The sequence below is a fragment of the Coturnix japonica genome, chromosome 19, assembly GCF_054131305.1.
Source record: "Coturnix japonica strain WE chromosome 19, WE-NBRP24, whole genome shotgun sequence".
NCBI lineage: Eukaryota > Metazoa > Chordata > Aves > Galliformes > Phasianidae > Coturnix > Coturnix japonica.
In genome coordinates, this window is record NC_140681.1 from 9,839,377 (window position 1) to 9,853,048 (window position 13,672).

A 13,672-nucleotide genomic window follows, 5' to 3' on the forward strand; every position below is an offset into this window, starting at 1 on the left:
GGCAGTTCAGATGGATCACAAGCCTGTCAGAAAAGAGCCTGAGCTTTCTCTCTCCCTCCCAAACTCTCCTTGCTCACAGCTCAGCCAGACAGATGCAGCTGACTAATGAGCAGCTTCATGCTGCCTCTGCTCCTATTGCTTTTCAAGCCCAGCGTAAGGCTCACGTCCTCCATAGCTCTGCTGCCCTTGAGAAGATGGAGCATCTCATTATTGCTTATCACGGAACCTCATTTAATTTGAGATATCATTAAATACTGCTTGATCAAGGGGGCTCACCTGTATCTGTGATGCGTTCCTCAACTGTACAGCTTAAATGTATGGAGCAGAATTAAAAGCAGAGGAGAAATGGTGCTAAGGGGAGCAAAAAATAAACCCGAAAAAAAGCTCTCTGACTCGTCTTCTGTTTTTGGTTTGCTTTGTGCAATGTCTGCTCCTGTGTTCATCACAGAGGAGGCGGTTGGGTGGGATGTGGTGTAGGCAGGAGGGGTTCCTGGGAGGGAACACAGCTCTCCTGGGAGCAGCTGCCACTTTTCCTCTTAGCTACATTCATCTGAAGGGGGAAGTGCAGACAGCGAAGTTTGTTTTCACGTTTTGACAGTGCTGAAGCCCAATTAAAATCAGAGAGGCAGCTTTTGCAGGGGTGAGGCTGCAGGGTGGCTTAGCAGGGCATAGAGATGCGGCTGCTTTGTGTATCGTGGCTTTTTTTGGTGCAATTGGGACCACATGGAGAGTCTGTCAGATCACCACCAAACATTATTTTTAGCACATGGTGAGCTTTGGCAGTGCAGCCTGTGTGCCAGTGTCACCTTCTCATCAAACCCTGTTCTCTTCCTCACAGTTCCAGCTGCAGTCATTGCAGGTTGTGTGCAACAGCTTAGGGGCGGAGGAGGACCGGTGCTGTGATCTTCCTGCGTTGGTAAGATGATGTGAGGTTCTATGCTGGGTGGGATGAAGCTGAGCACGATGGCACAGGAGTGAGGCCACAAATGTTCTTCATAGACAAGAAGGAAACCACTCTTTTCTCATTTCTTGGGAATGTCAACTGGGTGCATCTTGGTGAAGGGAATCAAAGAGCGTGTCTTGTCTTACCGTGTCTGCTTCAAAAGGCAAAATCTCAACACAGCACATTTTCTCCCTGCCCTGAGCTCACCTGAGCCCCCTGGCAACTCTACAGCTCTACTGCCACCTCCCAGACCCAGGGCACAGTGTCTGTGGTTTTCTTTCCCCAAGATTGAATTCTGAAGTGCTGCCATCACTACCTGCCACCCATCCCACTCATTGCTCATATGTCTTGCTGTCTTTTCAGAGGGATGAGGAGAGCTGCCCCACCATAGCTCCTGCCTGCTCCTGCACTTCTGGCCGCCCAGGTTTGCCAGGTCCTCCAGGTCCCCCTGTAAGTTCATCCTTTGTGCATATTGCATGTCTTATTTCATACTGTTTGTGCACCTCAGCTCCATGGGACTCTGTGACCCATCTCCTGCCTTCACACCAGGCTAAAGCAGTTCCTCCTTGCCCAGCACAGACCCCAGAGCTTTGTTTTACTGTGTGTGCTGTGGCATTTTGGGAGTGCAACAGCTGCAGCTGGGAGCAGGCTGAGCGTGCCTGAGTGCTGTATTAATCCTCTTAGGAGGGGAGGACGGGCCACCTCGGTGTGTGTGTGTGCATGCAGAGATTTCATGGATCAGCGGCTCTGAAACTCTTTGTAAATGACAGGGGAAAAAAAAGCTTCGAACATACAAAATCTGGATTCTCTGTTAAGCAGGAAGGCTGATAAGTGTCTGTACAAGTGGGTTTGAATGAATGGTTTGTGTGGGAAGGAACCCTTAATGCTCATTCCCCTTGCAGTGAGCAGGGACATCGCAGCTCTATCAACTCTCAGAGCCCCTCCAGTATGACCTTGGGTGTCTCCATCACTGGAGCATCCACCACCTGTCTGGGCAACCTGTGTCAGTATCTCACTGGCCCCACTGTAAAAACCTTTTTTTCTTCTATCCAAACTAAATTTCCCCTCTTTTATTTTGGAACCATCTCCCCATGTCCTGTTGCACAGACCTTGCTCAAGAGCCTGTCTGCTCCTTTCTTACAGCCCCACTGTAGATACTGAACCGAGGAACACTGCAGCTCTCCTTGCTCAAGTGAGGAGGCTTCAGCAAACTGCTCACATTGCTGTAGTTTCACTGTGACTTCAGTGCCACGATTTTCAGGCTCCTCATTGCAGAGTAATTACACGCTCATTCCGGTGGAAGTTTAATTACTCAGCACACTCCACTATCGCAGTGTGCTTCAATATCCTAAGTGCATAATTAGCAGCTTGCATTGCCCTGTGGTTTAAACATCTCTGCAGTACTACTATTTAAAAAGCAGGATCCAAGCATTAGAGAAAATACAGCTCTGACACACAGCAGTATCCCCACACCATCAGACCCTTGCTAATTTGCTGCCCTTACAAGAGCACTCACTGCTACTTGTTAAAGTCCTGTCACTGAAGGCTGGCAAGGCTGTGTTGCTGTCCTTAATGGGTGTTTTTGACCAGACTCAAATGAAATGGAGGCTTCTGGATGCTTCTAGAACCACTTTTTCCAAAGCTCCCTGTAATTCTTATCCCAAATCCATTGTGAGTTTTTTTTTTAACCATCAAGAAGAGAAAATTTCAGATCAAGTTCATGTGGTATTTTAAGTTTACAAGTTCACATGGCACTGGTTTGTGCCAGAAGATTATTTCTCTCTCTGATCCATCTTCTCTATCTTCATATGTGATCCCTTCCCCACTGGCTACCCCAGCATGGATTTACTGGGAAGTTGGAGGGAGGAGGTTGAAGATGTTGAACTTCATTTCTCCTTGCTGTAGGTGACGTGGTTTCATGGAGAGGCCATGCTGTCCTTTTCTGTCCCTCTTCCCCCTTTGCTGGATGACTCAATTTATTTTCTCCTTGCCCCTATTTCCTGCTAGTTCTCTGGAGGGATATCTTCCATCATGCATATAGCAAAAGGCACCAGTGCCCTTCTGATGCCTGTTTGCACTGCTGTAAGGATTATGATGTTAATAACAGCAGTTCTGTGTCTCACTGGCAGGGCAGCCCTGGGAGGAGAGGACCACAAGGTGATCAGGGGGATCCGGGCCCCAAGGTGAGTCCTGGAGCTCCTTGGGAAGTCATACATTGAGAAGAATGGGATCACATATTAATTAAACACTCAATTGGTCTCTGGAAATTGAAGTGATGGGCTTGATGAAGCTGAATTAATACAAATTTTGTGGTCAGCAATGTTCTTGGAAGCAGCCTTGATGGAAAATGGTTGGTCTTGGTGTAGCCTTGTCATTTTTTCCTATCAAAGATGCATCTAAACCTTACACCTGAATGGCTGCTGAAGTTGCTGGAGACCTCCCACTGTCCTGACTTCATCTTGAATCCCATAGACGGTTCATGCTGACTCAGGCCATGCAGTTCAGGCCTTGTGGAGGGCAGGCTCTAATTGCTTTCTTTCTTTGATTTCATATCTTTGGCTTTAGGGTGAACCAGGCCCACCTGGAAAAGTGGGACCAGCAGGTCCTAGTGGCCAGCAAGGCTCCCCAGGTTCCCAAGGAATCACGATTCAGGGCCCTGTGGTATGTCACCTCTTCCATTACCTTTCTTCATCTCTTGCTCTTTGCAGTTGGAACACGTCTTGGAAATTGGTGTCACAACAAAACCCCCAAACCTGGTCTGTGTATTGACATCATCTTCATTAACAGCTAGACAGCTGCACTAGAGAGATGATAATAATTTTTTCATGGTGATTAGTCCTTACATTCAGTCATTCTGGCAAAGGACTGCTTTTGTCCAGACTGCCCCTTGTGTACCTCTAATGAAAACAAGCCCAGTGCAGTCTTCAGGCATATCTCTTTACAGTGATCATCATTACTTGGCAAGGAGTGGAGGTGGAGGCTGCTGCACGCGTGTCTGGGTTGACAGAATCCCCATGAACGTGCTGTTGCTGCAAAGCTCCCTGCATAGCATCACAGAGAGCAGCAGCAGTGTGGGGTGTGAGCGCACAGCAGAAGGACTCTCTTTCCTTTAAAAGATGCTGCAATTTTTGATTGTGTGCTTCCATTTTAATCCAAGGGGCCACCAGGTATTAAAGGAGAGAAAGGAGACACTGGAAGTCCTGGCATGCAGGTAATGGTAGACATCTTCCTTTTAATCGTATCAAAGAATTGTCCATTTCTCCCAGTAATTAATTAAAGCAAGACTGAAGAGCCATAGTGTTGTTCCCTATTGCCTTCTCATTTCCCTTGCTACAAGATGAAGCATGACAATGATAAACAGACATCAGCTTTACCAGCAGTTCTGATTTACAGGGCATTCCTGGCGTGCAGGGAGCTCCAGGCAGAGATGGTCTTCAAGGTGCAAAGGTAAAATGCATGTCACCCCCCAGTTTTCACACAGTGCTGCCTAAAATCCAAATTGGATCCAAAAATCCAGCTCTCTTAATGCACTCGGAGCATAAGTGAATGATATTTTCACAAATCTGGAAGAAATGGAAGGGAAAAAAAACAACTATTGGATCATCTCATGTTTGGCCAAATCTGCATGGCTGGCCAGCTAATTTTCTTACCTGCTTGGCAGATATATTTTTACCTGTTGCTGGCAAGCTCCCATTAAAAGCGGCACAGGGAGAAACCACCTCACTGCTTACTGTGTGTCTTTGAGTCCTCTTGTTAATACTGGACTGGACTTGGTTTTGCAGGGGGTGAGGGGACTGGAAGGCACAGCTGGACCCCCAGGACCTCCTGGACCAAGGGTGAGTACAGGAGCAATGTGGATCTGTTTGAAATCTCTTCCTCAGAAGGAGCTTGGGGTTACTGCTTGGGGTATATGGACTCATCAGAGTGAAGTCGGCTGGAGACAGAGGAAGCAGGCAGTAGAAATTGTTTACTGCTGCATTTGCATTGAATCCCATAGCAGCTGTGGTGATGTATCTATGGTGAGGGCCACATTCAGCTCCTGACTTGGTCTTGTTTATCCTGGCACTGAACCGGGACTGAACATCAGCTTTTGAAACATGAGGAAAGCACTGCAGCCTTTGGACCAGGCTCTGAAAGATGGCCTGGTGCTGCCTTAAAGTCTTCTTTCATTTTCCACTGATCAGAAGATTTGCTAATCTCCATTGAGCTTAAACATAACAGCTGAAAGAACTACAAAAGAAAGTATTTCTACTGTATTTTGCCTTGTTTTTTTTTTTGCCTTCCCTTTCTGGCTCCAAAGGGCACAGAAACTTTGCAAAGAAGAGATAACCAAAGAAGGCGCTTTCCACTCTCTAATCTACAGTTGCTATTGTAAAGACTTAGCAGCAAAACACAGGTCTTCGGGGGGGGAAAAATGCAGTGGCATGGTATTAGCAGGCTGAAGGTTGTGCTCCAGGCTGTGCCTAAATCTGAATGTGTAACAAAGGATCTAAAGCCAGTAGGCTAAAAATCACATTGCAGTTTGTTGGCAAAACTCAGCTTTGCTGGCTTGATGGTCGCTGAGACGGTAATAGGAAATGATGTGAAGATGACTCATATATGATTCGCTCTTAACATTGTGCTCATGGCTGGATGAGGTACTGACATAAAGCTTAAGGCTGCTGAGCTCTTGCTGGAGTCCTCCAAGCTCAAACAGTTGGTGCCCCTGGAGCTGCAAGGAGACGTCAAACAGAAAAAGAACAGCAGTGAGAAGTATCCAGACTTTTATCTGTGTCTTTTAATTGGTGTCTGCAGGGTTTCCAAGGAGTGACAGGCTCCCGGGGCAGCAGTGGAGAGAAGGGACCTCCAGGTGATGTTGGACCAACAGTAAGTGACTGAGTGCGGGTCTTGGAGAAGGCCAAGGCATGAAATCATTGTGTATAAGTAAGCTGCTCCCATGGTAGTTCTTCCTCAGCATCTGAAGGAGAATTTAAATTCACACTCGCCCTTCATATGGACGTGCAAATACTGAGTTTGTATCTGTGGAATATCTGCATCCTTGTTGATGGTGTTCCAGCGCCTTAAGCACGAACAGAAAATATTCCTATGAGCTCACAGTACTTTTAGCCATTTTCATAAGGTCAAGGGAAGTACAAGTGTGTGGGAAACATACTTTGGGCTCCACATCCCGCTGACGTAACCTACATCTCCTTCTGCTTTCTCCTCCTCTCCCTAGACCTTGACGTTTCCTTTTGTTTTCCTTGCAGGGACTACCAGGTCCAAAAGGAGAAAGAGGAGAGAAAGTGAGTTTTCCTGGTTACCGTAAATCAAGTACTTGAAAGAGTGGATGTGGTAAATCTGCTTAGCAAGCCATGCTTATACGTGAAGACGTTTTCAGAACAGAATAAGATAATGTACCAAGGCCTTGTTGCTTTCTGCTCACCTGCACTGGCTGTTCTGACGGGTCTGAATAATGAGCTGCTTAGTACCAATTGTAGTAGCAAAGAAGAAAAGCCAATTGAAAAGCCATTCTTTGCTGAGAAGTCAAAACCAAAACCATTCATCTTCACTGAGGGTTTGTTTTGTTTTAAGCGTGTGGCAATAAGGCTGAGGCTCACTTCTAACAAACCTGTGCCACTCTCAGGTACAGAGCCCCCAAGGTCAGGCGAGTAACGCTGTCTGTGATGGTTTATTGTCAGAGGAGGTTTTATTCTTCTTGACTTACGGTTAAAAAGAAATCCTGTGTTTTTTCTAGGAGTCCAAGTCTGCTTGCCAAGATTGAGTTAAGAGAATTAAGCTTCAGACAGGCACAAGCTGCTTTTCACAGACTGCTTTTCTCCTTTTGTTTCAAGTGAATACCCCAGCATTATAATTTTTAACACTGTCCTCCTTCCATTTCCAATAGCTTTTCCTTTTTTTATTCTCTTTTTCTTCTTTGCTTTTTCCTTCCCCTGGATGTTGTGCCAAGCTTTTGTTTAAGCTTGGTGATCTGCATGGTGGTCCACACAGAGATGTACAGTTTAGAAATGGTTCTGGAAGCACCCAGGGTCTTAGCTATGAATTTTCATGAAGAGGCTCAGCCTTCATTTTTTAAGCAGCTTTTTGCATTTTTGTCCCCTATGTTGCTAAAGAAAAACCTCAGATGTCATTTATTTAGAGTTTAATAAGGATAAGAATCAACATTCATAAAAGATTGAGACAAAGATAGGATATTGCAACATCTGATTGTGTTAAATGTTTTACATATCACAGAATATTGAGTTATACTCTGCCTATCTGTTGTGATGAAAGTTGAGAGGGAAATTTACTCTCCTTTTTTTTGGTAGCTTTAGTAATTATATCAGTTCAGTCTGGGCTTTTTGATGTGTAGGAGAAAAGCAATTATTGATGCTTCCCAATTACAATTTTATGGCTTCGGAGCTTTGTAATAAATAAATCAAGAAAATGCATTTCATAGCAATTAATGTCTCAGTAACACAGGCTGACACGATGAAAGGGCAGAAAGCTATCCTGCATTGTGATATTGATCCTTTCTAAAAGATGTCAATGAAGACATGAATACTTCCTTTTCTAAAAGAGAATTGTAATGCTTCACTTTAGGGGGAACCACAGTCCTTGGCCACAATTTACCAGCTCGTTAGCCAGGCTTGTGAGCGGATGATCCAGAGTGAGTATAATCACGCTGAGCTTGTTTTGATGCTTCTCCAGCAGCAGTGGACAAAAGCACAAGGGAAGATGGCATGAAGCTGTAGTGAGCCATAGATCCCCTCTGTCCCATGCAATGCCAAACATGGTCCCACCACATTGTCCTATCCATTGGTTTCATTGGGTGGTTTTAGCACTAAGACTTCTGTGCCCTTGTAAATATTCCTTTCTGTTTTGCTTTCTCAGGTCATGTGTTGAAATTTGACTCGTTCATTCATCAACATGCAAGGAAGCCGGTTCCCATTTGGGAAGAAAGACTGAAGCCAGGAGAGCCAGGATTGCCAGGTCCTCCTGGTCCTCCTGGGAGCAATGGAGAAAGAGGAGAAAATGGAATCCCTGGTCAGGCAGGAAAAGATGGGTATCCTGGAGAAAGAGGTATGGGCACAAGTGCTTATAAGCATGTTCACTTCAGCACTTAGGAAGAGCCTGGTGGGAAGGCAGCAGTGAAGAGCCACTTGTCTGTGTTCTGTGATTAGGTGCCCCAGGACCCAAGGGAGAAAAAGGAATGGCTGGAATCAATGAGGAAGGGATGCAAGGACCCAGAGGAAGAACAGGTAAATACTATCTCTCTGTATTGACTACATAGGGCTGCCAGATTCAAAGCTTCTTCAGCCTTAGAGCCACTATGCTGGGACTGATGGACCTCCCCACCACAGCACTTCAGACAGTTCCTTTCTGTTCAGATATGAGACCGTTCTTCTCTTCTTTGGTGCCCATTTTTAGGTAATGATGAATTTTAAAGACCTGAGGTTACATCCAGAGGGTTTTATTGCATTTTTTGCATGCAAGACCAGATGCTCAGGAGATTGAAACTCTTCAAAAATTCAGCTCATGGAACACAAGAGTTTTTTGAGTAATCTGTTAGGATTTTGTGTGCTCCTCCATCCTGATCCTTTTAACTTGAAGTCAAGGCAAAGTTTACCACTGACTGTGAAGTCACAAAAACAGTGACTCAGATGGATCCCAGAATTAAGGTGATTTTCTGCATTGACGCATAGGTGGGCTTTCTTTAAGGCCAAATAGAAGACCTTTAGTTACAGAGATTCCAATTCTTTTCCCCCAAATAAACAATACTCAGAAAATGAATTGCTGTGTAGGATGGGGAAAGTATAGAAGTGTTACAATGAAGGTGTAGATGTGCTGTGGCTTACAGCTTCTTCTTTAGGCCCACCAGGAGAAGTTGTGCTGGGGAAACCAGGCCCAAAGGGCTACCCTGGAAACACTGGTCCTCAAGGTTTTCCTGGTGTCAGAGGACAGCCTGGGCAGCCTGGATACTCAGGGGGCTGTGATGTGTCTGGATGTTATGGGCCAGGTAGAAGAGGTAAGTCTTGATAAGTTAAATGCAAAAGTTATATTTTATAGCTCTTTGCTCTAGTTACTTCCCTTAAACTAGGGAGGAACCTTTGTTCATCCTTCAGGCGCTGTCAATCCTCCTTTGTCAGAGCCTCCTTTGCAAAGCAATCAGGATGATTCATCTGCAATTAGCCTATTAATGTGGATAACAGCCAGCTCAATTGGCTACTCCTCAGCCGTCCATCATAGATTAACACATAATTGCAGTAGTAGTGGAGCAGGTGGAGTGATCTTGGTTATCTTCAGTCCTTAATGCCCCTGACAATGTTTCCATAGTGGATAGAGAGGAATATCTCAGTTCTTGCACATGTATTCTGTGGAGGCTCAAAAATTCCTGGAAAAAATGAACTTGCTGGCACTGCACAAAAGATTTTAAAGGGGAAAGAATTCATTCTGCAGCATTCCTTCTCAGTGCTGCTTTACTCTGGTTTATTCTCTTGCTCAGTGGCCTCACCTCATTTCCACACACAGATTTCATCCCCTGATGGCCAATATGGAAGCAGCTGAGGACAGTTCTCTGCCCTGGAAATCTCTGGGTAAAAGCTCCAAGAGAAGCAGCAACCCGAACATCAAATGTGTTTGTGGTTTTCTTATTTCCCACTATTTCTATATGGACATATCAATCAAATGAAGCCAATATCGAAGCCACCAAACCAGCCTGATGAATCTCAGCCATCCACTGTTTTTCAGTGCCAGACACCTGCAGTATTCAAACTCACATTGCATGTCCCACAGCAAGGCACGCAGCCAGAGCTGCAGGCTGACGGACTCGTAAGAAAAAGAAATAATGTGTGGAAATGCTCAGAAATAACAGATTTTTGCCCATTTGTCTGCTTGTGGTTTATTTTTGTCACTTGTTATTCTGCATCCCCAGCACAGAGAGAAACAGCACCTCATGCCCAAAGATGTGAAAATCCACTGGAGTAAAATAGCAGTTTTCTGTTGGTTGACAAGGTAACAAAACCTAGCACCATTTGGGCTGTTTCTACTTTTGGCGAATGGCTGATGGCTTTCTTGCAATGGTGCAGAAGCACTGCAGTCAATGTGATTGTCTTCCTGTGATGTGACAAACCCCATCTGCAGCCTCGGGGTCTGATAAGGGCCCCAGGTCAGGCAGGGCACAGCCGTGCACTGCAAGGAGCTGGAGATCAACCCAATGGCCTTTCCTACCTTTACTTCCTGTGATCTGATCGGTCACTTTGCATTTTATCAGGTAGAATATTGAATTGCTCCAAGTCTCACTTATCCATCTAACACAGAGGTAATTGTGTTGTTACGCTCTTTTCCTTTTCGTGAGCCATGGTCTGATGTGGATCCAAACTGTGCAGATACTGATAAAAAGTCCCCCCAGCTTCACAGTTGGTACTTTGGGCTCCCTTTCTACTTCAATCCTCCACTCCTTCCATCACAATCAATTATCCCTTAGCTTAATGCATTACGTGGCATACATTAATTTGCATGCAGGGAGCTTCTGCATTCTCAGCTGACTGTCAAACCTAATAGCTGTGGACATTGGTAGATGCAAAGCAATGGGCAGGAAAGGCAAGGAGACCAAAGGGGTACCCTGCACAGTAAAACCTAAAATCAACCCCATCAAACACCCACTAATGGAGAAAGCAGGTAGTTTGAAGTGCAAAGTCTGCACTTTGCAGGTAATGTAATGCAAATGTAAATCAGGGCAGCCAAATTCCCAGCTCTGAGCTTGCAGTTCTGTCTGTTCAAACCCAGTGGCTGCGGGTGGTTTGGCACAGAGCTCCTTTGTTTCTCTCTATCGATTAGTTTTGAAAGTGACTAACATTGTCTCACTGCTCACAGTGGGGTTTAATCCATGCATTAGAATTTCAAGCAGCATTTGCTTTTCCTGATTATTTCAGATAGAGCAGGAAAGGACAGGTTTTAACAAAACCAGGTCCTGGGAGGGCTATTGATTAGGAGAAAGAAAACCTGCTCAAACAACTTGTTCATTAATAGCCCCAAACTTTGTCCCACTAGTGGTTTCATTTACTTGAAATCGGGGATTTTGCCCACGCACTATTACAGAGTGTACATGCCATTGCTTTGCCACTCAGTTCCTTCAGAGAATGGCTTTGGTTGGAAGGGACCTTCAAGACCACCTAGTTCCAACCCCCTGCCATGGGCTGGTTGCCTATATCAGATCAGGTTGCTCAGGGCCCATCCAGGCTAGTATTGAACACCTGCATGGATGGGGCATCCACAATTGGATCCTCAAACCCCAGTTCCTTGAAACTACCCATTGAGGGGAATTAATATGTACAGTCTTTGCTGGGGTGCAACCTGTTGTTCCCCCTGTCAAGTTTTTCCCACCCCATTTATTATCTTTAATGCAAACTGTAGGTAAAAGCAGAAGCATGCATTAGCAATGCAGGATTTTTCCTAGCAAGGACTTTGCTCTCAAAGCGTTTATCTCTACAAATAAAAGTTTGGATATTAGTTTGTCTGGATTTAATCCTGTTTCTTTTTAGATAACTCTGAATTAATCTCAGTGCACAAATGTAGCATGTCCCTGTAAAATCCCACCAGTTCCTTATTCTTTCCCCACTTCACAAAATAATGCCTGTTTACTTCCCCCTCTGCTCAGTCCTCAAGGAAAGTCTGTCTTGATTTTCTCATTATCGCTCCTGCCCCAAGCAATAATTACAGAGACTTTCTTTTCCACACAGCACGTAACGTGATGTCGTATTTTCAGACTTTCTTACATCTTCAGATGTCTTTAAATTACAATTAAATTGGGTTTCTACCCCTGCTGCAGAGGTTGGCCCACCTGGTGCAGCCACATGCTGGCAGAGACTGAGGACCTTTCAGAGACAGATTTTTTTAGGCTACGAGCATCATTAAATCAGCCTCAGGGGTAAGATATGATAAGCGTGGAGGACTAACTAGCAGTACTGCTAACAAGCAGCTTGAGAAGGCTCTCTCCTGGGCTCAGCAGCTCAGCTTTCCTAAATAAAAAGGTCTGAAGACCAAAGAGAGATTTTGGGTGGGGACAGGAGATTGTATGAAAACACATCACTGCATTGAGGCAGAGCCCAGAGGGGCCATCAAGGTAGGTTGGGCCGTTACAAGGAATGATCCTTAGCTTCATATGTGTCTGTCATCTCACATACATCGTTCTGCCTGCCTGTCCCTGTGCAAGTGAATTTATTTAAGTCTGGTTTCTAGATGAGTGTTTAGAGAGAAAGTTAAGCAAAAAGGAGGTGATATAGGTTATGTGGATTAGCTCACTGAAGAAGAAGATGGTATTATGGGCAATAGCCCTGAAAACAGCTGAGGAAATGCAGGTTATACAGCTCATCCTACCAACCAGCTGCAGATGAAATCTCCCAGTGTTGTATGGCTGAGGAATGACTGAGGCAAAATGAGTGCACATACACATTTTCTAGAGTCTTTCATACGTTAAAATCTCTGTTTTTCATGAGGTTGGAATAGCAGAATTATTCATTTTCCCACAGTTACAGTCTGGTTCATATCTCAGTTTTATTCCAGTTTCTGAGCATTGAATTCTATGGAAGGATACCATCCTATTTAGCTATCTCCAGAGTGCAGTAAGTCGTCCAAGACAGAGTGATGGGGCATGATTCCTGTTTTCTCCCCTTGGATTTTACCAGAAGGCACATCAGAAGCAGAAAGCAAGACATTATTTGAACTTTAAACTGGGGAAGTATTAATGCCATGTGAGAAGAAATGGAGCTGCCACTCCATGAGAAATGTTATGATGTTAGCAACACCAGAGGAAACCAGTGACCTGCATTATCCGAGCTTCTTCCAAATGCCACTAACATCTTTGTAACCGGTTTCAGCTGTCACTTCTCATCTTGCTCTGCCAAACTCTGTGATCCCGCAGTGTCACTGAGTCTTCAGGGACACAGCCACATCCTCAGCACTCCCCATCACACCTGGCATTTCGATGTGCTAATGGAGCAGATGTGTGTGGGCAGCCCAGGGTGGCAGGGCAGCTATGCCAGGACTGGATTTCATTACTGTGCCCTTGCCAGACTCCCATGCTGTCACAGTGCAGTGATCCCCTGGAGATGCTGCTGTGTGCACTGTGTGCACTGATGATCACTTTTTGCATAGAAGGTGGTGCCCTCAATCCTTTCCTACTCCTACTGCTGCACCCAAATCTTTCCCTTGTGTTAGACAGGGGTCTGACTGTGGCAGATGGGCCATCCAGGATGGTTTTATTTCTGCAGGTGCACACAGCCAAGCCCATGCCTGCTCCATTGCCCTGATGCTCATGGGCTCCTAAGTTGCAGACTGAGCTCTGAGAAGCCCTTGGGCACTGCCCAGGACCCAACAATGCCCCGGGGTCAGAACTCCTCCCACCTTCATGTATTTTGCACTGAAAATGGGAGCCCGGTTTGTCTGCAGCGCAGCCCATAACCTCCATGCAGTCTGCAGCTGCAGTTGGTGCAATTATGCACTAGACCTTGAAGATTTTTCTCTGTTTGTTTTCTTTTCGTTGCCGTAAGCAAGCTCACTGACTGTGAAAAAGGATAAATTAGCATCTCTAAAGAGTGAGTCTCTATTCTGAAAACAAGCAAAGAGCCAGCAGCTCCCTGGCTGCAGCACCACGCCAGGGCTGCGTATCTGCCAGAGGCATGGATGGAGGGCACACAACCGAGGCTGTGACAAGAGGAAAAGCAGGTGGGATTGATGGGATTGGCCAACCAG

General features: G+C 45.5%; 1 protein-coding gene across 1 annotated transcript in view; it reads left to right on the forward strand.

Moving 5' to 3' along the window:
- Window positions 1-9,808, forward strand: part of COL20A1 (collagen type XX alpha 1 chain) — a 39,656-nt gene extending 29,848 nt beyond the window's left edge. Inside the window, exons 27-40 of the mRNA XM_015881694.3 lie at window positions 839-916; window positions 1,307-1,393; window positions 3,073-3,126; window positions 3,509-3,604; window positions 4,101-4,154; window positions 4,337-4,390; window positions 4,726-4,779; window positions 5,738-5,809; window positions 6,190-6,225; window positions 7,523-7,589; window positions 7,814-8,002; window positions 8,104-8,181; window positions 8,793-8,948; window positions 9,452-9,808. Coding sequence (XP_015737180.2) covers window positions 839-916; window positions 1,307-1,393; window positions 3,073-3,126; window positions 3,509-3,604; window positions 4,101-4,154; window positions 4,337-4,390; window positions 4,726-4,779; window positions 5,738-5,809; window positions 6,190-6,225; window positions 7,523-7,589; window positions 7,814-8,002; window positions 8,104-8,181; window positions 8,793-8,948; window positions 9,452-9,465 — 1,089 coding nt within the window. The 3' untranslated portion in view covers window positions 9,466-9,808. The remainder of the gene's footprint in view (window positions 1-838; window positions 917-1,306; window positions 1,394-3,072; window positions 3,127-3,508; window positions 3,605-4,100; window positions 4,155-4,336; window positions 4,391-4,725; window positions 4,780-5,737; window positions 5,810-6,189; window positions 6,226-7,522; window positions 7,590-7,813; window positions 8,003-8,103; window positions 8,182-8,792; window positions 8,949-9,451) is intronic.
- The last annotated feature ends 3,864 nt before the right edge of the window (window positions 9,809-13,672 follow it).